Genomic DNA, 27,488 nt, shown 5'->3' with positions numbered 1-27,488 from the left:
TAAGCAGGCAAAATACCCCGAGACCCTGGGCCATGTTCAGTGGTCTCACTAGCTCATGATAATGCCTTTGTCCTTCTACGCCCCCTCGCTCCCTCAAAATGAACACATTGCTGTGTTTCTCTGGGCAATAAAACCATATGTGTTTCATGCCAATTAATTTTTTTTTACATCTTTGCTGTGGCTTTTAAAAATCCTACTAGCCTTGGTAATTTTGTGATAACCAACTGTTTTTAGAGGGTTTTTTTAACAGCATTCAGAATACATTAATGTTTTCCTCCAGAAAACATCTATCAATGCTACTTGTCAGTTCACCTCTAAAGAGACGCCCACAGTTACTGCAATAGTTTCGCTGCTTATTTCCCACCTTTGTCTTGTGGCTTATTTTCACGCTGGACATAGGTCAGCCTGAACAAATCCAGTTCCCTTTGGGATATTCTCTCTCTCTCTCTAAGGCAACAGACCTTTAAGAGTTTTAAGGGACTCTTAAGTGTCGACTCCTATTTCTCAGGTTACTTATAATTCAGTAAAGAAAACTTAGAAAATGAAACTTATTATACTTTTTGCCTACAATCAAAATAAAGTGCTTTATATGCACTTGAAAATATGTTTTTAAAAATATTGGGGCAGCTGGCCAAAACTAAATATATTTTTAAACTGAAATTGAAATATTCTGTTTCTTTTTAACAAGGTCTGTAACAGCCAATAAAAGTGTAGCTTTAATGTCTAATTTTGTAATCACCCAATAAACATAAGATGATACTTTTTCAGCTTGTATAAATTCTGATGCTGCTTGGTCAACAGGCTCTGGCCTGAGACTTAAATATTACTGGGTATTTTTATAGTTAGAAAAGAATTTACCTGAATGTTAATATATTCATTTCATAAAGCACAATGTTAGCTTCAATAACATGGGTTGTTTGGACTGTTGGATTTTTTTGGGGGGGCATGGGTTGTTTTTTTTTAAGAATACAAGTTATAGTAGCAAAAACACACATATAAAACTTACCTTCGTGGAGGAGCAGCAGTCTTTCCACTAAGCTGCTTGGAGCAGCTAAATCAACAGGCCTCTCAAAATCTGTATTTTTGGCATTTATGTCTGCCCCAAATTCAAGGAGTAAGTTTACGATCTCTGTACTAGAATGCTGGGCAGCAGCATGGAGCGGAGTTTCCAAATGCTTTCCTTTCTGCACGTTGGCACCTAGTGGGTAGATGCACATAAAGAGATGTAAGAAGAGATTAATTAAAATTGTCCTTGAGTAAAGATGATGTTACAAAACAAACAAAAAACCCCACTATACTAGGATGCCATAGTGAATTCAGCCACTTTATTAATTTTATTGCATAGCACTATACCTAATCATATCAGTGGTTTTTCTGAACCTGTACACTTATCCTAGGTTTTATTACCTAAGTACAACTAGATTTTAAAGGAAAATACTTAATAAAAAGAAGGAAAAGAAAAATCAAATTAGGTCATTTGAGCATAATTGTTGCCCTAATTATAAAAAAGTACATTTTGTACATGTTTAAGAAAATCTGCACTACAGAAATATACTTTCCTTATTTAAGTCTTTAAAAAGAATCACTAAGCTGAAGTTTAGTATTTATATTTTTGTAAGTACACCAACTCAAGAAGGAATCTAACTTGGACGCTTTATAGTTTTTCATGTGTTGAAGCTGGCAAAGGGTTTGAAATAGATTCTCATCCCATCTAACCTTTATCAAGGATTTTTCTATAAAGGACTTAATTTTAAATAAGGGGGGGTACACAGTCAAGAAAGCTAATAGGGAAAAAAAACCCAAACCATTAATTCTCCCAATCCACAGAATTCTTATTATTACACTTTTGTACTAATAAGGAATTGCTAATTTACTTTAAATTAAAATGGACTAAATTAATTTGCAATAATGCATTCAAGAAAAAATTATCCATACAAGAGTTAAACAAAACTAGCTAGTATGGAAGAATTTCCCTTATAGGCAAGCTATTAGTCCCCCTAAAACTGGGTTTGCCCCAGCAGTTTTCTAGACTATTCTAGCAGAAGAAAAACCCAGACTTCTTAAGAGAGCTTTACTGATCTTGTGAGACGAAAAATTGGCTTCTGTACCAACTTTTCTCCCTGAATCAACGATTTTTGCCTTTTTAATTCCCATTTGAGTAAAATAATTTAATAATATCACAGGCCGAGCAATTAGATTTGAAGTCTGAATAACTCACTGTTCTCAGTAGTAACAACTTGAGAATACTTCCACAATATCATTCTCTTGCCTATTTCATTGTCTATTTGCTTTTCAACTTCTAATACATTCTCATAAACTGATAAAATACGAAAAAATTCAGATTGGCATAAGCAGTTACTTATAGTCTCAATTTACATACCCTTTTCTACTTTAGGGCACCAATGAATGTAGAATATGCCCTTCTGTTACTGTTTTTAATGTATGGTAGTATTTGAATCCCAAAATATGCTAATTATACTTCTGTGGTTCTTAAACATAAAATCATGACATAGGATAGTTAATCATACAAGGAGACTGACTTAATGAGAAACAATTTAATTGCTTGCTTAAATTCTTAATAACCTGCAATTAACTAGAAAAACAATTCCGGTGCAATGATGGCAAGTCTGTAATTATTCATATACACATTTTCATTCATTGTGCTGCAGGACTCAAAAGCCCTGTATGTCATTACCTGAAACACAGCAAATGATCCTTTAGCTATGCCGATTGCGTCCCTGGACTTGTGCTGAAACAGAGTGAGCCTCCAACATCTTTCCCGTTGATTAAATAAATAATGTGAAATTTAGGATCAAATGCCTTTTACCTTACCTCTTCTCTCTGCAACTCAGCCTCTATGCCTTGTAAAAAGATCAATCAGAACATGCTGAAGAATGAAAAAGGGTGGGACTACATTGCTAAAAAGTTCTGTTGAAAGCTCAATGATTGCTCTATAAAATTCCTTTCTCAAAGCTGATTTTTTACCTTTGTTTTTCCTACAGAAAATGAACATCTACAAAGCTGTAGTAGATGCTAAAAATTTTGAACATCCATTCTTATTGGTCTTGCTTCCTTTTTCCCTCATATGCTTGCTATCCCACAAAAAAATGAAAGACATAGTAAGTTATTATAAGAAAACATGCATCACAGAATAAACTTAGTAGTTTAGCTTAGTAGTTAGCTGTGCTCAATCAATGAAACTAGAACCTTCAAAGGTGAGTACAGTATGCTTATTTTACAAACTAGTCACATTTTTATTCAAATCATGACATACCTGCATAAAGAAGCTTTCGAATACAATGGATCTGCTGTGAAACACATGCTACATACAGAGGTGTTCCTAAATGAGGAAGATCTTGGTCAACATCTATACCCCAGGATATCAGTACCTCCAGACATTCACTGTGACCTGTCAGTACAAAGCATGACAGAGTTTGCTCAACTTCAGTAAGCTGTCTCATAGTCAAAACCGGACACATGTCCTAACACTATTATTGAGACATTCGTCAACTGCTCCACATTTGCTCAGCAGGTAATTTCTTACCTCTGCTGGCTGCTTCATGAGTTGGTGACGGAAGACAGGACTCCCACTGAGCTTTGGCACCATACTCTAACAGGAGCTCAGCACATGCCGCACTGCCTCTCGAACATGCATTAAATAAAGGTGTCACTCCATCAATTGTTGTAGCGTTTACCTAGAATATATAAAATCTACTTAGAAGCAGAATTGAAAGAAAAGGAAACTTTTTAAACAGGATATAGTTAGAAATTGCATTAAAATACCAAAAAATTTACTGGTTAGAATAACGCAGCTTAACTGATCAGTCCCTGTGCTACTGTCTTCCTCTCACCACACCCCTCAGTTGAAATTAGTTTACTATTATTCTTGTTAAACTATCTTGAATAAACTAAAGTACACCTGGAATACTAAACAGCACATATTAACATCTGGGCAGTAAATAATTTTCAAAAGTCATTGCACTTAGCTTGTTTCATTGATACAGAAAATCTACATTTTGTGTAGTAATGGGATAATGGGGACCTTCTCTCCACAGAGTTCTCTGTCAAGAACGCAAACTCCATATTAAATGTGAGAATTATTTGCCATTTTCTTCATGGTTTTAATCTCCAGGTTGGCGTGATACTTCACAGGATGGAGACAAAGCTAATAGTACAAGCTCGCTGTTTTAATACCAACCTCATCACCTCACTGGTTAATTGAATATTCCCAGTGTGAGAGAATGAGGAGAGAAACTAGACAAATTTGTGAGGGATAATAATACTAAAGGAAGGATCACAGGTATTAGGAGAGGGCTCCTTCCAGGACTCTGGCCTATCCTCTTCCATGCACCCCCCAAACCCACCAAAACAATTAAAAGTACTAAAAAAATTTGGATAGGAAAATGAAATTTGTTCTTATCGTTTTGTCTCTAGTACCTATAATTTTGTATCTTTAGAATCTGCTAGCCGAAGTGGAGAGGAATTGTTTTTGGAAACATCTATGTATTTTTTTCTTTTTCTTTAGTAACATAGACATATTCTACATGGTTGTCAAAACTGAATTGTAAGGACAATAAATATTTCCATCACAAAGATCAGAGATTTGGGAAACTACGCATTTGAACTCCAATGTCAGCAGAGGTTGTAGTGAAAGTGGTCTGTAAAGTCCCATTTTTGTTTTGGGATAACAGATAGACAGCCTGTGTCAGGAGTACAGAAAAAAGCCAGTGCTTTTTTGTACTCAGACTAAAGAATCTTAAGAGCACACAGGTGCAGTGTGACAAAAGACAGTCTGGAGATTAAAAGAAGTGTCTCCCGCAAGCCACTCAAAGCAAGAGGAAACCAGTAAAGGAGAGGGACACATTCTATATTTTATAAGAGAACTAATGCAATGAAATTCAGAGAAGAAATAAGGCTGGTGACATACTGCTAGCAGATTCTCTCCAATTCATTACTCTGTCTCAGTGTCTGCCCAACTCCCATCTATTTTCCCTGTTATTGTTCTTCTGTTTGATATTTACTCTTACACATACAATTACGTGGTTTGGTTGGTTGGGTTTTTTTTCCTTTTAACCTAACATCTCTCTAATGATGTTTCTTTGACCCATCACTTTCCTTTGCTAGCTTTCAAATGGCAGCTTATTGTAATTAAATGCGATCAACACAATCAATAGGGTGAGTAGAGAGAAATACTACTTTAAAAAAAAAAAAAATCAAGGAATATATCCTTCTCAGTTAAACCAAGGTTAGCATTGGACTTCATATACAAAAAAAAACACCCCTTACATTTGCTCCTGCTTCCAGAAGGATTCTTGCACATCCTACATGATCTCCCAGGCAGGCTTCATGAAGTGGAGTTACTTGGTCAATTGTTAGTGTGTCTACATTGTACCCCTAAAGAAGACATGAATGACATATAAAGATCATACAAAAGCTGTTAGCTGTTAAGAGTCATTTCCTCGCACTACTTTTCAAATGAATAGTTTACAATACTCTAAATAGGCTTAAAACTCTACTTGCAATAAATAAACCTTCAGTGAGCATAAAAAGAATCTTTCATCAATCAACATATATAACAGAACAAAAGTAAGTTGTCAGCTCTTTTTTTTTTTTAAATCATAGGATATAGAGGGTATAAAGAAGATGGAAACAGACTGCTGAGATGCACAAAAGGCAACAGACACTAGTCGCAACATGGTGAATTCCAATTAGTTATATGGAAAAAAAATTCACTGTGGGGACAGTGAAACTCTGGAACAGGGGTCCAGAGAGGTTAGTGCATCTCCACTCTTGGTGATCTTTAAAACTCAACAAGGCTCTGAGTCTAAACTGTCCTGTGATTCTATGATTCTCTGACTTAAGGTCTGAAATATCTAAAGCCATGAATTTTAGCACAGAAAACTCTTCTTGATTGATAAAATCATCAAGCTCTTGAAATTTTCTGCAGTAGATGTTGTTTGATTCTTAGGAACTAATAGTTGTATCTATTGGCTTTCATCAAGTGTATTCTATAGTATAATTCCTCAGTATTGTAGTAGCTAATATGACAATACTGTAATATTAAAATTTAGCAGTTCACAGCCTCTCCCTTTCTTATTAACAGAATATATATTTTTTTTTAAATCACAACTATGCAAAAACCAGAATCTTTCAGTGATTCTTCCCCTCAACAAGTATCTTCCTGACTAGCTCTATTTACCTGAGGGCTTAAAGCAGTAGAACTACATTGAGTTATACCTTGCAAGAGGGGAAGACTGATATAAATTTAGATACAGCTTTGGTAAAAAATTTTTTGGGAGGGAAGTTTTAAAACATACAGAGGAAATATTTTAAATATTAACTTATATCTTATCATAGAAAAAATTCCTAAATGTGTATTGCTCTGAAAAATTCAAGTGAAAAAAGCAAAGCAAAGCATACTAAATCTGCATTAATAATCTATGCTGAGAAATTAAGTAACATTAAAAATGAAAGCAATTTTAAGAACACAGCCTTCACCTGTGACAATAAAGTCTTTAGAGAAAGAAGACGTCCTTGACTGGCTGCCTCATGCAGAGGTGAGCGATCTGCCCAAGAACCTATATAATAACAACATTTATTGAGTAAACCATATGAATTAGAAGGATTTTGGAATGCATAGAGCAAAGCAGAATATATAATGCACAGAATGAAGTCAACTGTCCTATGAAATTAATTTTTCCTCTTTAGAGACTGTATTTCAAATGATCAGTTTCTAGACAATAAAACTTGCTCTATTATTAATTGTAAACATCTCTAAGAAATGATTATGTGGTACAGAGAACAAAATATTGATATATTGATTTCAGTAATCTGATTTAATAAATTCATCAGTTGCCATATTTCCCACTTCTATTTTTGCATTGTTCATTTTTTTAAGAGAGTAATAAACTTATTTTTGCAGCTGGCATATAGAAATTTATAGACTTCAACAAACTGGTATTTGAACTTAAGCCACACATTAACCTGCCTGAAAATGTCTTGAGAAAGCTGACATATATGAAAATCAATATGGAAATCCTTATGTATGATGAGATTAATCTGCAGCTACTACACAAGTGCAAAGAGAGAAATACAGTGAGAATCACACTAAAAAAACTGCTATAGTAGAAATACGATTTTAAAATCTAAGTTCTCATTCTAATAGGCTATTAGGGCTAAAAATAGTTAGATATGCTTAATGTAAAGGTTTGGCATTTATTTTCATTTATTTATCACCCCCAAAAAAGAAAGGGGGGAAAAAAAAAAGAAACCCAATAACAACCCCGCCTTCACCCACATACCCCCCCTTAACTCCTAACCCAGGTCCCAGAGTCATCCTGTGGCTCCTGATGAAGAACCTGCCCTTTCCTCTAGAAGACTGGCCACCGACAGGTCTCTTCTAGCCAGACAGGGTTGCAGGCATAGCTGATACCAATTTATTGTATGAATTCTGCAAATCAAGTTTTGAGAGATTGTGCAAGGAAGAACCATCTTCAAAATATATTATCAATTACCGATATTTATCCCTGTAAGAAGAAAATCACTGGAACTATAAAATGCTAATACAATCACTCATGTGAGTTATATCAAGCCTCCAAAAATCCCTGAAGAAAGGTAGAGAGAATTAGTTAAGTATGATGAATTGGTAACAATGGCAGATGACTCTCTAATGCGTAAACGTGTTTGATTTGTCCGTTGCGATGGACTAGGACTGCCTGCAAAGCCAGCTACTGCATTTTAGTGACAAGGCAACGAATTTTAAATGAGAAGGCTATTGCTGAATCGCTGGCAATCATCAGTCTAAGCTCTAAAGTAACTACTCACTAGAAATAGACCCTGTTTCTGTTTCCTATTGGACCCCTTCTGCCCACTAGCCTGTTTCAGAAAGTACACTTTTGGTTATAATAAACAACCCCCTCAAATCACATGAAGAATGACCGAAAAGATTAAGACTGCTCAACCTGGAAAGAAATCAGGGCATAGTTAAAAACATATGAAATAGTGCACAATCTGGAAATTGAGATAAAACTCCATTTTCCTAGAGGTGTTAGTGAATGAAACTAAAACTTACCCAGATGTAAGACTGTATCTTCTCACAGAACATATAACTACACTGTGGAACTCAGCACTACTGGATGCTATTGAGATCAAAAACTTAGCAAAACAAAAGCACAGCTGAGTATTTAAATTATCATAAGATTATATAAAGCTGACCACAGAAGTTAAAAAATATAGGAGATTAAAGCTTTGTAAACCTGATCTTAAAAATGCATGGGGATTTCTACTATGTCCGAGTATCCAGTATCCGTGAAGCTCCTTGTACTCTTTCATCTGTGGGAGTAGATGGACCATCGGCAAGATCCAGCTTCCACTACTGTTTCAGAATTATTTGCCCTAAGCTCTGATCATCTGTGTGTGCATTTGCATGTACATGCACACACATCGTTCCCTATACTTTTTACTTTAGGTTTATTAAATGTAATATTTTGCAATTCCTATTGCTAGTCAGAATAACAGCTAAAAAAACCCATACACAAAGTGACTGGGATTTTAAGGGGTATTATACTACAAAAACTGAGCTCAGAAATCTTAAAGTGATGTGATTTTGACAAAACATCAGTATTTTCTCCCAATAAGCTCAGATATATTTATCCTATTGTAGGCTGGATGTGTGCAATCACTATGAGAATTTTGAACAATGTTTTCCTTCTTCTGTAGTATCTGAACCAACACTCGAGTCATTCTAATTCAAATGAATTAGATCCATTAAGTTCTCCTGCTGGCAGCTGCAAATAATTCCTCAAAAATTATTAAAAGCTGTATTTAGAGGCTGCTTTTGAAATTTTGTCCCCCTGTCTCTACAGATGAGAACTTCTCTCTCTTGACAGTTTACCCTACTCCCAAATTAACAGGGAAAAAAAAGACACTTAACTATTATATAGAAAAACATCTAATACAATTGTAAGTGTCATGAAGTTTTTATGCCCATTAAATACACTCCCACTTTGGACATTTTTGTATCCATGTATAACTCTAAACAGAACAAAGATGTAGGTAGGATCTGAAAGCAACATTTTTTCCACCTTTGTTTCCTTCACCTCCTTCCCTCTTGGATTGCTCAGAAGAATGTCTGTTAATGTCATTACTCCAGTGGCATTTGAGAATGAAATGATGCCAGATCCCATTGCGAGCTCTGTTTTGCACCTAGACCCACCTTATAGCCCTGTCTTCACGTAGGGACATCCAGCAGCTAGCTATTTCTGCTAAATCCATTAAATACAAAATGCTTGTATCATCTCTACTAGAAATAAAATCTATAAGCAAAATGCTGCAGAAATATTTTGTGCAAACCAAGTTTGGAAAAAAACTTTCACATTCCAACTGATTTATCAATACACATAGTAATTCATCATTAAATACCACAGGGACAAGAATATGTTCAAAATAAATATGTATCATAAATAAACATCAAAGGTGTCTTAAAATAAATTCTTTGTCTAGATTGCTGCCTTCTGCTAATCTACAAACTTGCGATGTCTTAGAAAGCATTAACAAGAATATAAACAAGGACATTTTTTCATTCGTTGTTGTCTGTAACAGCAGTATTAGCAAACATAGTCTATTCCAAAACTGTTAATGCATTAATTCCCTACTGATGTCGTCTCTGACAGATGCTGAATACAAAGTATCTCTAACTATATTTAGAAGCAACGTTAGTTCCAAGTTCTCTGGTGTATAGTTTACCAGGAAGGGCAGCCTACATTGCGTTGTAAACACTAACAAGAAAGAATAAATATATTCACTCTATTAACAGGCAAAGTTAAAAAAAAAATTACAAAGTATCATACAATACCTAAATCTCCATCTCCCCATGGCACTTCCAGCCAATTGCAATTATAAATCCTACTCATTTCTTTCAATCTGGAAAATAAAAAAAAATTAAAAAAAAAAAAATCTGTTCTTGCTAGTTGGGCCTGTTCTTAATACACTCCAGCTATGTTTGGAAGGAGATCAGCAGCTCACTGTAATGTGAACTTTCACCCTTCAGTAAACACAGCTTTGAAGATATGAGCATATACAAGTGGCCAGTTTCTTTTCTTTCCTAAAGGACTGTGGCCAGTTTTGTTCATTTTTCACATTTCTTTTTCTAACATAACAACTTTTCAAAGTGCCAGTATCTGTGCATTTGCCTTCCAAGACAGATTAACTGGAATTTCAACACAAGAGAAACTCACAGTGAAATCAAGAGAACCTTGAGCTGAATAAGAACTGCAGGACAAACTCCTTTTTTAACCTCATGCAATGAGACACATAGTTTTGTATCCTCAAAAATCAGTATTAGTACATAGATCTGTAAGGGAAGCACTGCCAAATGTTCGTATGTTATTTTACTACTTACTCATAATATACTTGGAAAAGAAATAAGCAAAGATATTCTGAACGTTTCAAATGCTATTTGACCTGTACGCTGAACTGTGTTTTTCTTTTAGCAGTTCACTATTGCCTCAATTATCTTCTACACAATTCTTTGGTTGCTAAATTGGGGTTTTGATAACTATTCTCAGCAGTGAAAACCCCCCAAAATAGGGATTTGCAATTCTGACTTTGATCCATTTCTAAGTCATTAATGTTATTTTCTTCACATTGCCCTACAGACTTCACTCCTTTACATCTACCTGCAATTACCTGTAAGTCATTCCTGCAGTTATGATCATCGTAGTAAAATACTAAATAAAAATATTTTCGTAAAAGTCATTAACTCCAGTCATCCCATTCTTTTGTTTCTATTTCTAAAAATTTCTGTAGTCTTCAAAAAAAAAAAAAAACCCCAAAACCCAAAAAACCCAACAAAACAGTAGAGAAGGTACATTAAAAAGTTGAATTTTCAAAACAAGGAGGACTGGAAATGAATGAAAGTCTTCTCACTGACTTCACTGGGAGAAGGTTTATGCCAGGGCTCAGCACTTTAGGAAAACACTGCTCTAAGGATAAATAGATGGTGTCCCAGTCCTCAGAAGCAGCAGTATCATCAGAGAAGAACTCAAAATAGAAGCCTGCCACAGTTCGTTACTGCGAGATGAGAAACACAGACTATCTGGAAAGTGTTGTAGCTAATATTTATTTCTGCAAAAGTAACAAATGCAATGTATTAAGCTCATCACTGTTACCTTTTATTCCTTAAGATGTACTCTGAGTGTTTCAGTTTGTGGCAACTGAAGCAACAGACAGGATCGATAACTATACCAGATAAACTCTGTAACATTATAGTCCCAAAATCAAGGGACTCACTTCACTCCAGTTGTTAAAACTGCCTGATATTTTGTATATGTAATTAAGTTCTAACAGATTTTTACTATGGCACTATAAAATTACCCATTTGTCTAGAGCCCTTGCAGGATAAAAACGTGTGTCAACTACTTAATTGATATTTGATGTTAAAAACTATTGAAAAGAATCTTAAGTCAAGGATTTAAAAGTTAAGAAATGCATCTGTCGTGCTTAACTACTACGATTAGATATGACCAGCTAAACAGAAGCCACTTCTTTTTAACAAATGAAATTCCAACAATCACCACTGAAGAACTCCAAAAGAATCAGAATCTAGGCTAGAGATGATTAAAATATCATTTGAGAGAGAAGATGTAGTTCAAGTGGCATTTAAATATTTCATTTCAGTATTTCAAATAATCTTTGTTTTCATTTGACTGAAAATTACATAACAATATATAAATATATACACATAAATATATAAACATACGCATACAAGAAATGAAACCTTGATTGGTTCAAACCAATATTCTTTCTAGTGTTTATCATCATGTAGACTTTCAAAATTTGGGGATTTCATTCCAAATCAAATGCCAACAATTTCCTACTCTTGAAAACCATACAAAACAAATTTATTTTCCCACATAGTTCTGTTTATGATGCACCCATATTACATGACCACTCATTAGTTTTGCCATTCCAGTGTTGTACTCTATGAATGAGTTAGCATTCAAATTATTTTGTATCTCCATATGTAGTAGGATCTCTCGCTCTTTAAGACATGCTATCCAAACTATAAACTGACTGTAACATTGTTAACTTTATATTGCCTTTTTCATGGTATTCTCCCAATAACAAAAGAATACTTCAAAACTCTTGTGAATCTATCTTCATGACATCATCCATTCATACTATTTTATAACTAAGGAACCAAAAGACAGAGTTTTAATGCTTAAATGGTAAAACCAATCTAATAGCTTATTTTTTCCAGAGTACTTAAGCGTTAGACTGTACACTGAAAGCGTAGTTTAATTATGGTTATGAGAGCTTTGAGCTTCTGAAATTTCAGCCTTAGATAATAATAACCATGATCAGTCAAGAAACTTTTAGGTTAGATGACTGGTCTTAAAACACACAGGTGCCACAGCAAAGACAAGAATAGAATTTGCTTTTAGGGACATTAAAACGTTAACCCTTTTTTCCTGCCATTCACTACATGCCTTCTAACCTTTGCAACATACAGGAAAACATAGGGTGTATTTTTTCTGAGTATAAATCTAATGCATTCTCAGAACATCATCCATCTTGCACATCAAAGGAAGCAGGGGCTTTGTGGAAAAGTACAGCATCTGACTGTGTTGTCAAATACTGGGTTATAATGCCTTAAAGGGTCAAATCAGTGTGGCACAGGCAACATTACTTTTAACAATTCCTATATTCTGAGTGCTTTGGCATGGCAATTTAACATACTTTTCACACAGAAACATGACCCACTAGGCTGTATTAAAAATCCTAAAAAACCACAACAGCAACATCCAACCATAGCCTGCTTGGTTTCCATCAGAAGCAACATTATGCTACGTGAAGGCAAGGGTAATGACGATGGCAGCGCCGCAGCCGTCGTTGCCGCTGGCTCTGCCGGGCCTTGCACGCGCAGGAGGAAGCGTGTCAGGCCCCTTCTCCCATCACATGAAAGCACAGCAACAACCCCCCTGCCCATTGCTCATGCACAGTTCGTTTTTTCCACCTTCCAGAAGGATCAGCAACTGGCTGGCTATTTTTCTAGCTGAAAGTAGCTTGCAAACTCTCTGTGCCATAGCTAGGGCGCCAAGGTGTAAAATCACATCAACCTCTGAATTCAGTAATCTGTTAGACCCGTATCAGATGTGATTTGGCATGTGGAGCAGCTGGTAGTACTCTCAGGCTGCTATTCTTTCCTTGGACAAGCCACTAAAACAAAGTAAGGGTTTTTCAGCGGCCTTCCCAACTAGAAGGTGACAGAAAAGGCATACGGACATTCTGAGCTGAGTTCAGACTCTGGAGGACTTCGGCCTGGAACAACTTTGCTCCTCAAATGCAGTCTCAGCCTTAACCCGGACTGCAAGCAATTTTCCCCAAGCTGTGCTCAGAATTCTCAGTATTTTCCCAGCCTGACAGAGAGCGAATGCAGCACGTGGCCTAATCCCCTCGCCTGAAAAGCAGTACGCAGCTGGGCAGCAAGGCTGGGCCTAGTGTGCTGATTTTTGCCACATCCAGGAGATTTTGGTAAAATAGCCTGGTTGTGGACCCTCAAGCCAGTAGGCTGAAGACCTTTTCCTAACTTGACTCTATCCTTTCGCTCTTCTATCGAATCTTATCATGACGTTCCACCCCCCGCATCACTTTTAGTCCATTTTCCAATCTGCATATTTAATTACATACTGCATTGCAGTATGACTTTCTCTTCCTTTGCTCTGCAAGGGTGCCTGAAGAACAAAGTCAGGTTTGGATACCTCCATGGATGGGAACAGAGAGGGAAGAAAAGAGCCTCCTTCAGATCTGGTTTAGATATACCTGTTATTCAAGTGAACTGCAACAACCAGAAGCCTCAGCTGCAACTCAGTACTTCAAGATGTCCACCAATAAATATATATGCCCAGTTTGGCAATCACAAAGAGGCTGTAAGTGGCTGGAGCGTGTTAAGATGGATTCTTGAGAAAATTTTACTTTCCATATTTTACTGTGATTTTGAAAATTTCAAAACTTGACTAACTGTGGCTATTTCTGTGTAAGAATGGTAAAAGAGCCTAACCCTGAACCATATCAAGGAGTGGCTAGTGCTAACATTGATAAACTTTTGTAAAATTTCTTTTCTGAGGGAGAATGTCCTAGCGTTTTGGGAACTACTGACCTAACTAGCTGAAATGTTCATAAATAAAAGTTACTATAGATCAGGAAATATTAGCCCAAAGAGTGAACAATATGTCGGTAAAAGATACACTGCGTATTAAAACTGATGAATAAATAAAATCTTACAGTACCATTGCATTCAAACAGTTACTTGGGAAGCTACGGTAACTTGCTTAAATTCTTGAATATTGCTTAATTCTGAAACTGGCAGTACTGGAAATTAGCAAAGGTACTCTAAGAATAACTCTGATTCCTATAATATATAGCTATGTTTTACATGATAAATTCATAATTACTTTTATGCACAATATATCAAATCTCTCTTTCCTGTCTCCTCCTTTTCTTGACTGTTTTAACATCTCCAGTTTTTAATTTGATATCATATTATCAAGAATTTCAAGTTTGATTTCCTTATTTTCTTTTTTGTTTCACTCTAAGCCTTACGATATGGTCAATATCAATTGGAATTATGATCATTCTTTTAAAAAATCCCTATTAGACTCTCACAATTACTCAAAGCTCCCTTTCACACACTTGTATTATGAAAAAATTAGGAAAATATGGCACAGACAGTAGCAGTCCTAAACACTTCTTTTATAATAGAGTTCGTTCCTCATTGCTGAAAATGTCAGTGCCCAGCAACTTAAACACCTCCTAAGTACTTCTCTGTGCAAACCCTTACAATTATATCTTTGTCTTTAGTATCTTAGTACAGCACAATAATTCTGTCACCTGTGGTTCCTCCATTGCCTCCTATTTCAGCTACCTATAACCTTCTCTTTACATATAAAGTTATATGTAAAGTTTAATTTACTCCTCCCCCTCCTTTCATTCCCCAGCTCCCTGTTGTAAACAATTAGCCTTCAGTATCCAGTTACCTTGTGACAGGACAGCAAAAGTCAGGGTAAGTCAAGCCTTAAACACTTGCATAAAACAAACAGGGCAGATAAACAAGAAAGGGTATTTTAGATCAGCAGATAAGAGTGCAGAAAGAACAAAAATAGCTTCAACACCCTTGTGTAACCCATGCAAGAGAATAAAATGCCACTAACAAAAGCATGCATTTATATTACAGCTAGAAAAAAACCCAAAAAACAGTTTAGAGAGAGAACATCATAAATTGGGTCAGCTTAGCATATTTCAGTACACAGTTTCTGAAATGGCTGCTATACTAACCTTGGCTGGTCAGAATACCCCAGCTAGCTTTTCGTTTCGCAGGACACTCCCCTCTACTTTCTAGGCGTCTTTTGGGGAGATTCTGGCTCCTCTGAACAGCAGTGTTTGTTGTCATTATTTGTTTCTCGAGGAAAGCCTGTCTGTCATTGGTGCAGGTACTCTGGTCTGACGAACATCCACAAATGGATTTCTGCTACCTTTTTTCCTCCTTTCGCTTTTTCACAAAGGATCTTGCTGTACTTACTGTAGAATGGCTACAACACTGAAATCCATTCAGTAACATTTACTAGCTTGGACTAGTGAGTACATAGTGGGGGAAGGGAAGGACTGCTCTAGCATTTTCTATTTTTAAAACAGAGAAAGAATCAGCTTAGCTACAGCATGAGTCTTAACTATTTACATGATTTAAATGGAAAGAAGGTGTTAATTTTTTAATCATTTAACCAAAAAAGAAACATATTCTTAAAGCATAAGTATTCAATGCTTCGTTGCTTAAATAACAAGCAACCTAAAACAGGAAAACTAAAATTGTTTTATCAGAATGGCAATTCTTTTAATAATAGAAACAATAATTATTACTGCATCAGGCTTTACTCATATGTAACTTGCAGTTAAGAGAGATTTTGGAATTCAGAAGAATCCATGAAACTATGAAGCACTTCTTGTTTTTCGTGGGGTTTCTTTTGTTGTTTTTTTGTTTGTTTGTTTGTTTATGGTTTTTGTTTTGTTTTGTTTTTTAAATAGGGGACAAGGTATCCTACAGATGTCAACTAGAAACATCATTCTGAATAAAGAAAAGCATGGTTTGACTACCGAAAAAAAAAAAATTTCACTGGTTATTCTGAAAGTCTGATCCCATTATGAAAGTAAGGCTGTAGTCTTGTCAGAAGAAGGAAGAAGCACAAGTCAGTATTTTTTTAAAAATAATAACAAAAACAAAGGTAACCAACTAGTAGTAGAATTTTTTTGTTTGTTACTATGTATCACGCTGATACCACACAACAGAAATCTGCAGGGAGAAGCAATCCATGATAAAATTCCAGAATGGGTAAAGAGGACAGTGATTTCTCTGTACTAACAACATGTTAAGATGCCACCTTTACCTCCCCGCCACCTCCTTCTAGTATTTCCTCACTATCCTCTTCTACTGACACAAAAACTAGCCATTTTTAAACACTGTAAAAGGAAATTAATATTACTGGGTTTCATTAATACTACTCCTTTCAGCTACCTGACAAAAATTAATCCCTAAGATGTTGACATAATACACAGGTATTTAATGAAATTTTCTATATCCCTCTTGTTTTTGTTTAAGAGAAAATCAGAGGCAAGATTGTAGTTAGGTAGGGTAAGGGGAAGAAGAAGGAGCAGCTGCAAATTTCACCTTGAAATTACAGCACATGAGAACTGCCCTACTGGAATGGCGCTCCACTCCTTACAGAACAGAAGCAGGTGGGCTACTGCTATTCTCGCAAGAGAGAACAAAACTGCACCCTCCCAGACATTATGCTGCTTTCAGAAAGTTGGTTTCCTCAGGTTTTATCTAGCTGAATGAACCAGAGTATCTCACAGACTGAAATAAACACTTCTACACATCCAGCAACCAGACTCTCTCTGCAAGTAAGTTGTGAACACAACTTTTGCAAAAAGGCTCATTATAAAAGGGCACATTACAAATATATCACTTTAATACTAGAATTAGTTGCTAAATTGTAGTGTTTCCTTCAAGTAAATAAATACTGGAAGATGAATTAACAGGAAAGCTTACTAAGGACGTGTATACATGTGTCTGCGTCAGGAAGATATCAGCACTATTCTCCAGGTGAGAAATAACCAATGACAATTTCTGTACTTGCCATGGCTCTGAGGCTCATCTCAGTTTACACTTCCTTTCCATTTGGAATAGACTCCCAGGACTTTCAGGAGAAGGTAGTGAGGATCAGGATCAAGCAAAGCATCTGGCACTGCAGGGCAGGGATTGACAGTGGGCTGGGAAGACAAGACCTACATGTTTTTGTAGGAGTTTTGTGGGTGAGATCGTCAGCTGAGAATGAAGCTGGGTCCTTCTAGAGGAGTGGTACAAACCTGCAAGTAGTTCATACAACTTGCTTTCCACAAACATTCCAGCCCCCCTGGTTACTATTCTCTTTTACTCAAAGGTGTGACTTGCAGGAGCAAGGAAACCAGCAGATACACAGACAGCTGCCATGGCTTCAAAGAGGAAGACCCCCAAGGGAGTCAGCAGCTCCTGGTCACTCTTGTCCAGAGAACTGCATAGGAAGCAATGAGCTACCAATGGAGTTAGAATACCCCCAAAATCTGCCACCTTCAAGGCAAGGCTGCTAGGAAAAGTATCTCTATTCCACAGACAATTGCCACTCCTTATTATTAAATTACTTGGAATACTTTGGAGGACATCAGAATGCAATGCATAAAAATATGCACTATCTTTTTTCATGCTTTAAAGAAGGCAAAGCTTATCCCCATTCAGGACTCTAGAGGCAACTTTGCACTAAATTCTGCCATGCACAACTATTAATCCTCCAGGCAAAGGCATTAAAAAGTCCTATTAAAACAGTACATAAAAAAGTGAAAACTAGACCAACATTAGAAATCAACTGGAAATGTATTAAAAATGTAATTGAGATGTTGATATAAAGAGCAGATGAACATACAGTTAAAACTGTGGAGTAAGACTGAAGAACTCGCTATTTCACTTCCACCTCTGACATGGAATTGCTACGTGATCATCCTCATGTCACCCATCCATGCACTAGGCTACATTAGCTACAAAATAAAAATCAGTATTTCTTGACTTCATTAGGTGATAAAACTATTAATATTTGAAACTACCTAGGCTTGGTACTCAGATTCTGTTCCTCAGATTTTTCTCTATAGAAGACACTCAAACACTTCCAAAATCCACCAGAAAACCTGTAACAGAAATCTAAGTAGATATCCAAGTATGTAGAAAATACAGTAGGCCATTACTCTCCCTGCCTTGGTACAGAAGCAATTAGGACAGTATTCATATTCTAGTTATTCACGGACGCAGTGCAGCTACCTGCAAAAAAGCAGCCAGAGGAAGGGGCAGACACTACAGTCTCAGAGAAAGGAAACTGGATGATTTTACTGATGAGTTTGGAATTCTGACTTAATTTAGCAGACAAGCTTTAAATAAACCACTATCTTGCGTTTCACTAATATTTAGTTCTATTCAACTTTTATAACCCAAGGGAAGAACTGTTAAAGGAAACTTTCAAGTGATTTTCTTCACAATCTTTTTTATCCAGATTTTTATAACAAGAAATGTCAGTGCATTTTCAACATTTCTATGTCAGCAAATAGCTCTGAGTTTACAGGGGCAGCAGTTCTTAACAGGTGGGAATGAAAATGGAAAGAAATTTTTGTTCCTCCCTTTCAATGGGGAACTCATTCTATTTTGAAGACTGTTCTTAAGGCAATAAAGATGCAATTGTGGTAACACACAAAAAAATGTGGTAATGAAAACAACGACAAAAAAAACCCCACACCTTTCAACACATGATGCAGCCCGATGCAATACAGTCCAAACTCCAGTAACAACAATTTAGCTTAGGAAAACCTGGATAAAACTGCACTATTCTCAAATGTCGCAGATCAGCATTTTATGTGCAACCCTCCTCAAGTCAGTCAACTGATGAGCCACCTCGCTTCCCAAACTGTTCTGTACTCTCAGATTCATTCTACTTTTATGACCAGGATTATTATGGGGTCACAGTGACTGCACGGAACCTGCCACACTAAATTCTGGAACAGGACTAGAAATTGCCTTTTCCTGCTGATGTGATCCACAGACTACAACCATGAAGCTGAAACGATAGATGGCTCCCTGGATCTCAGCGCCAGGACCCCAAGAGTTGCCTGTCATTTGACATTGCCAGAAATGAACCAGCAGAGATGTTGAACATTCCTCCCTGTAGGAAAAGCCAAGACGAAGCTAGTTTTAAAAGTAATTACAGAAACGTGGTTACCGACAAAAACATAGCATCCTAAAAGACCACAGCGGCCACAGTTACATCTTGCAGTGCCAGCTCAACACCAAGGAAGTTAAATGCGCCATAAAAGTACAGTGAAAAAGCTCTAACAGCAGGACAGGGAAAAGATTGGAACTACTTTTTTTTTTTTAAACAGATTCTTGCGTCAAGCCATACTTCACGGTCGATACAATGATATTATAAGTCATTAGCAATCAACCAGAAGCTTAAGCATTAGCCAGGTGTCCTCCACATCCTCTGTCCTCCGCATTTTAACAAATGCCAGCAGATATGCAATCATTAGTTATTTAAGCATAAAATGACATTTCTCTACACCACTATAAGCACTAAAAAAGCCTATTACACATTCCTGCTCTTCACACAATATCATCACTGTCTCTTAGCTGGAAATCTAAATTATTATTATTATTATTATTAAGGTAGCAACAGCATTGATGGCTAGCAGCTTTCCTACCTCTTTCCCTGAGATTTTTACAGTTGTTAGGCCTTGTATCCTTGGATGCTGGCAAACAGAATGGAAGGTTTAGAAAAGAAAATGGAAGAAAAAGAAAATGGAAGGTTTAGAAAAGATTTAAAATTCTGATATGATAAAATTCTGATATGATAAAGGCTCTGTCTCAGCCACCACAGAAGTCAAATATGGAACAATGATACATTTACTACATTGGCTTGTGGATTTGCAATGCATACCCGCCAGACCTCTCCATGCAGACAGGCAGTGGAAACACAGAATATTTGCCCACAGAATATGTGGGCTAAAGAAAAACAAATCACAGCAGCCATGCTGATAAATCTAGCCAAATCAGCCCAGGCCTGGGCTTCAGATATTGACAGAGAAGAAAGACACAAGGCATGAGACCGGTAGTCAGCATGGGAATGGTATAGAGCACCACAGAGTGAATCTTCAACCGTGAGAGAACAGCCATAAAGAGAGAGATCGTATCTACTGCCAGGAAGACTTAGACATAGCAAAGAGTAACATCCACTAATGCAACAGATGCAGCATGCCATAATGGATTTATGACCAACCAGCCAGCATTGCTGCAATCATGAATAGAGCTCAGTACTTAGGCACGTAACACATTCCCCCAAAGCCATCATCATCTCACCCTGGCAGAAGTTCACTCGCTGCTTGCCTGCATTGCAAATGTTTGAGAACATCCCCTACAAGAGAGGAGTGTGAATAGCAGAACCCTGGCCATAACAGGTCTATGGCTGAGGGAAGGAACATCACCTTCAGGGAGCTATGCTATTTTCGTTTCCCCTGTTGCCTTATGCCCCACCGCTGCAAAAAAGACCAGTGTAGACGGTATGTTTGAGCTTGCCCCAATCAGTACTGGAGTTTCCTAACAGTTTGCCTTTAACAACAGTTGTCTTTAACGCCTTGCAGGCAGATTGCTCCAGGATTATCTTTCAGTCTTATTGCTATGCACCTTTAAAAATCCAGGCTTTAAACTACATCAGAGTTCACAATGTTTCATTTTGTACTTGTTTGTACTTCAAAAGCTTATTATTCATTTAATCCAGAAAAATAAAGAAATCAGTTGAAGGGAATTTCCATGTGAGTTAACTTAAAACTGTGCACATCAAGAAAGCCAATAGGACCTAGGCTGGTGACAAGTTAAGGTCCATCTTCACAAAAGACACATTTCAAGGAGGCACAAATAAATGATACTGACCATAAAATACAGCTTGTGGCGATGCTCTTTTCAAGAAGGTCCTGACATACAAATATAGATAGGAGTAAAAAAAAAACCACAAAGGAATCCACATGATAGGATACCTCGGTTCCTTTCAGGGAAGCAAGTATGCAAACAGGCTCCAGCACATATATTCACTAGAAGTTTCTGTAGCCTCAGAGATTTTGTTTAAGGTGAGGGAAGAGTCAATGCTTGCCAACAGATGTGCTTGGGTTTTGTTTCCGCAAACAAAAGGTCAGGGCTCTAGCCATGCCAGTCTAGTTGCATCATATAACTCACCAAAATCCCTTTAAGGCAGATTATGTTCTTCAGAGGAGAATGGTTCTGGTATCTTGCTGATATGTGGTGTCATTTGCTTCATTCTAAGCAAGTGTCATCTTGAGATTTATTTTGAAGTATGACTCTTTGGCAGTTGTCATACTAGGCAAAGTTATTTAGCATATAAGAGAAGGTGATGAGCTCCCATCAAAAAAACCTCCCTTCTGAATTTTCAAAAAAGAACATTCACACTACCTTAAGCATTTTTACACCATTAGCTTACGTGCTGTATATGAAAATCAAATGCTAAATGTGGTGCCTTACACCAAGTGGTATGGTGAATAGGTATGCCATACAATATTCCTATCATTACTAAATGAATCTCTATTGTATCCAGGAAGCTAGTAGAGGTCTTATATGGCTTTTATTAATAGAACTGTGATCTCTGTGGAATGCAAGTTGAGAAAATGCCTCATGCCTATCTTCCCTACCTAACAACTGTTGCTGAGTGACATTATCAATTGCAAGTTGTTAGAATAAAATAATAGGAAAACTTTGCTCTAATCATTCACTACAGTTTAAAATGCAATCAAGCTTTCCAAACAGTGGATCTCTAACAGTGAAACACAGCATTATTTCCTATTTATGAGTTGTATTTAATGGACCGGTTTCTTGGGTCCACCCAAGCAGTGCTCAGTGTACAAGAAAAAGAAGGAAACAGAAGGCTTCATACTATTTACAAGTCTCATAATCCTGAAAGGAGATGGGGACTCCAGTCTTGAACTACCACAATCCCATGGATGGCTTAATTTAGGGTAACTAGGAGTAACTAGTGTACTGAGCATTCCTACTATACCTGGCCAAGAGAGATAAAGCAAAGAAAGGTAGCTTACAACTTGCTATGTTCATTCAACAGTAGACTTTTTTTTTTTAAACTTAGAAGCAATCAGGGCATATTCATCTCTCCAGTTCTGCAAAACAGGATAATATATTTTGAGAAGCTATACTCAAATACTACAAATACAAATTCTGCTTTCAACTGCCAAATATTACTTTAAAATAGTATAGTTATGCATAAAGTGATATTCTATGACAATTTTTGCAAAGAGAGTTGACATAATTAAAAAATAGGATGTTAAAGAAAAAGCATTTTATGTTGTCAGAACTACTTAGCTTGTGCATCAGACCCCAGGTATCTGTATAAATACATGACTAGTTGTTTGTCATTTATGCTGTATGAACTTCTGCAAAATGATTCTTTCATAAGAAAGTTCCTCTATACCACCTTCTTCTTGCAGCTAAAAGCATTTTGATAGTTACTGAATATCAGGTTTGATTTTGATAAAGTAGACTCTTTTTAACTTATAAAAAGTCTATGAATGGGAACTATACCTCCTTTTATAAAGTTATCTGTATTATCAAAGTATAGACTCTTCCATACAAACCAAGCTCTGACCAGTATTTGTCAGTAGAGTTTATATCTTACAGACCCAAAACACCTGACAATGAATTAATTCTTAAGATTTGATACACACTTACACTTTGAAATCACTTCATACCACAGCGCTACTACCTTATCCTAAAGCAGTTGAACTATAAAACTCAGCTGAAGCTCCAAATCAGTGCTTGTACATACAGAGCACTTTCATGATATGACCAGCTAGTTGGTATAGTAGGAAGAGTCTAAAGGTTGCTTTTGATCCTCCGGTTTGTATCCAGCAACAGCTGTACAAAAGGCTGAGTTATTAACTCTTCACAGGTCTGGAAATACAGTGGGAGAAGAAACCTTACTGTGCAGATCACTGTCACTTCAGATAGCCTGCTAAGGAGCTAATTATACCCAAAGTTAATTTGCAATTCAGTTCATTTTTGTAGGTCAGTTTGTAGGGCACAGAGTTTTAAAATGGAATAAACGTATATGTGCCATGACTTTTTCCACAAAGAAAGAAATGAATAAAATGTTGACTTTTGCGAATTTTCTAGCGTAATGAATAAATACATGTTCACTTCAAAACAATAAAAAAAGAAAAGCTAGGTATCATAACCTATTTACAACACAGCTATAGTCCCTGAGTGCAAAGCGCTTAGCTCTAAACAACTAATCAGTCCCTTTCAATTCAGTGGGGCAAGTATGTGTATATGAGTGTTTACAAAATCAGTGCCAAAGTTAAAAATAATCCAGTAAATGGGACCTTTATAACAGAATGGATCCCTTTTTCATTTTAATTCTTTTATGGTAGTAATACCACTGACTTCACTGAAAACAGAATTCAATTCTCATAGTTTATTAAGACATGGGTCTTTAACCCACTTGAAACAAATGTAAAAGACTGCAGAGTTCGGTCCTGCACTTGGTGCTGTTCAGTTTTTTAATATTGTGGATGATAGAATATTATACTTATTTTTATAAAATCAGTCGATGACACCAAACTGCAGGTGCTACAACTGCTCAGAGGGAAACAATTCAAAACAGATTTGAGTAAAATGGAGAAATTGTCTGATACCAAGAGCACGAAGTTAGCTGAAGGCCAGTACAAAGTATTACACTTAGAGAGGAAAAAGCAAATGCATAGTACAATGACTGTTTTAACATGGGGTTGATAGTAGGCTACAGACTGTATCCTTAATACTTTAGCGTTGGGGGGGGGGGGAAAAGGGGGGGGGGACCCATCATTCCAGGAGGTATTACATAGGGTATCATATATATGCCACATGACATTACTGTTCCACTTTTATACAATAATAGTTCCACTGGTTGCACTAATAAAGTCTCAGCTGGAGCACTCTGTTTAACATGGGGAATTAGACATCAATAAAGATGTTTATGAACTGTATATGAACCGGCACAAGTCCAAAGGAGAGCAACTACAGTAACTCCAGGTATAGAATACAAGACTTAAGAGGACAGACTAACTTAAATCCTTTTTCCTTTATTCTAGACAAGACAAAAACAGTAGACTTAGGAAGATACACGATAATAGTCTTTAAATTGACTACTTTTCATACATGGAGAAAAACTGATAAATACCTTAATCATATTTTATGTATTTAGTTTGCAGAAATAAAGATTTAGGTAGGTCTTGGGGGGAATGGGAAGCATTGTAGTGATGAGAACAGCAAAAATTTTAAGTGGTTGCATAAGGACACTGCAGAAATCACTATTACTAAGCATTTTAAAAACAGGTTAGACAAACATTTGCCAGACAACACATGTATATTTGATCTTAGAGTGTCCAAATTACCTCTCAAGGTGCCTTTCAGCTGTACACAAGAAAAGTTTTACTCAGACTTCATCTCCATAAACAAATTAACGTGACTTATAATTAGTAGAGATTTTATACGCATTTTTCTGGTCTTAGCTAATGCTGAACACTGATCTAGTTCTTATATTTCAATGCCACACACACAGTATAATAATTTCTAATTAATTATTGGGACGCTATCCCTATTCAGATGTTCACATACATATGAGATCCAAAGGATAGATTTAACACAGTAGATTGGTGACTATCCATACTGGAGAGACAATATTCCTGAAATAGTAAGGAACAAAATATGACCTGTTTCACTGCTAATACCTAGCAACACGACCACAGTAGGCACATGACACAGGTAAAGCTGTCTCGTTGTATTCAACAAAGAACAAGCCACAAACCAAAGAAAGTCAGCCATGAAATGTGTAATCCCTGGGCCTCAAATCCTGTACTGACCTATATACCTTCAGTTTGATAAAAGGAGTTTCACCAAGTACTACTGCTCAGTACCTAAAATGTCCTCAGTTATACAGGCTTCACAAAAGAAAGGCTTATTTTAACTCAAGAGCTCAATTCAGTAAACATGAAATAATGCCTGTGCCCAGTAGCACATTATTTCCAATGGCTCTTTTCTTCTTCAAAATTGTAGCACTCTATCCTACGCAAGCCATTATAATAGCAAAAAGTAATTTTGTAGTATTACAAGCAAACTGAAAATACCAGCACTAACAGAATTTTAAAAGTACATAATCAGGTTAAAACTAGAAAATGAAAACTAACATTTCCTCTAATTAGAATTACTTCTTAAAACACTATAAACTTCCATTAGGCAATGATAGGCTATTTTTCTGTTTTGGGGTTTTTCTTTTCTGCTGAGGCTTCTCTATTGCTTAGTAAAAAACACAGAACAGGATCACTAATTAGGAGGATACTCAGTATTTAATTTTATCATTTAATGTTACAAGCTGTAGCTTCACATTACTTACTGAACATCTTCTAGATATTACTTTGAACAGGACATTTTGTTACATGGTATTGTATAAACTCTGCTGAGGTATCTCTGTACTGTTTTTCACAAACATAAACAAGCCAAATCCCACAACGTAGTGTGAGTTGAGACAGTATCATGCCCCCTTCTACAAACATAGAACAAAGGAATAGAAAAGGTGAGATAAAATAGTAATTTTGAGGAGCCTTATCTGCATCCCAAAGAGCAAGGATTGGTCCTGTTGATCACGACAAATGTCTCAATTTGCAGATTATGTAACATTATCTGAACATGTGCTTAGGACTGTTCCAAATCCAGACCTTAAACACTGCGAGTTGGGCAGTGAAAAATTAAGACACACTGCTGTCAAGTTGTAAAAACTACAGTTTAAGCACAAAATAGTTGTATTAACTATTTTCTTTGACAAACCAAGCAGAAAACCAGAAACTCTACCATATGTTTGAGCCTTTAAATTAATATAAACCTCTGCTACCTCAGCAAAACCGTAACCTGCAAGAGTGATAGATTTTCATCTTTTGCATGGGCCAGCTACTAGAACACTGAATATACATTTATTTAGATATAATAGTTCAGACATTTGATGAATGACCAAACTGAAGTCTCCTGGATTCAGCAACAGGTAACATTGTAGAGGCTATTTCACTTTCCAACTTGAGGCATGTTATTCCTTTCCCTCTAGTTTTTCCCAGCCTTTTTCCTTCCTTACTCAGATTCTGCATCAGTCTTCCCAGAATGAGCTGCCTTAGAGCTAGCCAGCAGTTTTTGACAAAAAAATTCTTGATTTCAAGTGAGGGCTACCACATTCACTGCGAGTATTTCTGCCAGTGGGATAGACAGTCAGTCCTTCCCTTTCTACTGTAATGAATACACATACACCCCCCCCATATATGTCTGTACACATACTCACACAAAACCACACATGTGTAATAGTTAAATGATGTGATTAACATACTCAGATGTAAAAACCCTGCCTTTCAGAACTTTCTCTCTAAATTGTGCAGAGAACACATAATATAAATCCACCTCAAGTAAATCTTCTGCAAAGCAAGCCAATTCCTGCTTTAGGATGCAAGCTTCTCTCTCTGGTTTGCAAATTTAAATACATACACACAAAATGTCTAGCTTTTTTCCCAACACTGAAGACTGAAAAGATCTTTATGTTTGAAACTGTTTCTGGCTCGTTTCTACAGTTTCCCCCTTTGCATTTAACTTGGGTTATTTCTTCTTGTTCACGGTACCTAGGGATGAGTGGTGAAGGCAGTAAGAGGCAAGGCATGTCTTCCTGTTCCATCACCTAACTCTAACTTGATGTCATCCCAGAATACAAGCAGCAACAATCAAAGACAAGTGAGGCACCAGGGATCCCAAGCTGAGCACAAACATGGCTCAGTCATGCACTAGGATACCACAATTGAGAAGAAAGAGTTTTCTGCGTTCTGTGACCCAGAAAAAGAACTGAATGAAAATGGTACTGGTTCACTACAGATGAGCTTGGGGGAACAGCAGTGCCCAGCTCTGCCAAAGTTCTGCTTGAGCAAACAAAAAAAAAGGAATTTTCTCAAGAGCTTTCAATCCAGTAAAATTTGATAGGTTTCCACACAGATGCCCAAAAGCTCACCCTGACAAACAGTAAGCTTCCTGATACGTGCCACGACACACACTAATTCAAAGTACAGAAGGACTGTATCTTCCCAAATAAATTATTATAAGAAAATTTTAACTTAACCAAGGAATAATTCTCAGAAATATTTGGACTACATTCACTAAAGTGTTGCAAAATAATTACATGCCAAGCGTTGAAAATTTCAGCCACAAATGGGTAAGCTGGGGAACCTTGGAAGCAATTTGGAAAATCGTCTTAGATTGGGAAGTATTTGGCAATTTTAAATATAGCCAT

At 36.6% G+C, this 27,488-nt stretch overlaps 1 protein-coding gene across 4 annotated transcripts in view; it reads right to left on the bottom strand.

Moving 5' to 3' along the window:
* The window catches only part of ASB5 (ankyrin repeat and SOCS box containing 5), a 42,060-nt gene that overhangs the window by 1,099 nt on the left and 13,473 nt on the right, over nt 1-27,488 (bottom strand). For 3 of the 4 annotated variants that reach the window (XM_075149301.1, XM_075149300.1, XM_075149302.1), the window contains 5 exons: nt 6,499-6,578; nt 5,287-5,394; nt 3,545-3,695; nt 3,275-3,409; nt 1,007-1,198 (listed from right to left, as the gene is read on the bottom strand). In XM_075149301.1, the coding sequence (XP_075005402.1) occupies nt 1,007-1,198; nt 3,275-3,409; nt 3,545-3,695; nt 5,287-5,394; nt 6,499-6,578 (666 nt within the window). Of the gene's footprint in view, nt 1-1,006; nt 1,199-3,274; nt 3,410-3,544; nt 3,696-5,286; nt 5,395-6,498; nt 6,579-15,333; nt 15,607-27,488 lie in introns of those variants that run through there. The other variant, XM_075149303.1, reaches the window with a different exon arrangement.

The sequence above is a fragment of the Calonectris borealis genome, chromosome 4 (genome assembly GCF_964195595.1).
Source record: "Calonectris borealis chromosome 4, bCalBor7.hap1.2, whole genome shotgun sequence".
Lineage (NCBI taxonomy): Eukaryota > Metazoa > Chordata > Aves > Procellariiformes > Procellariidae > Calonectris > Calonectris borealis.
This window is presented reverse-complemented; position numbering and strand designations above follow the sequence as displayed.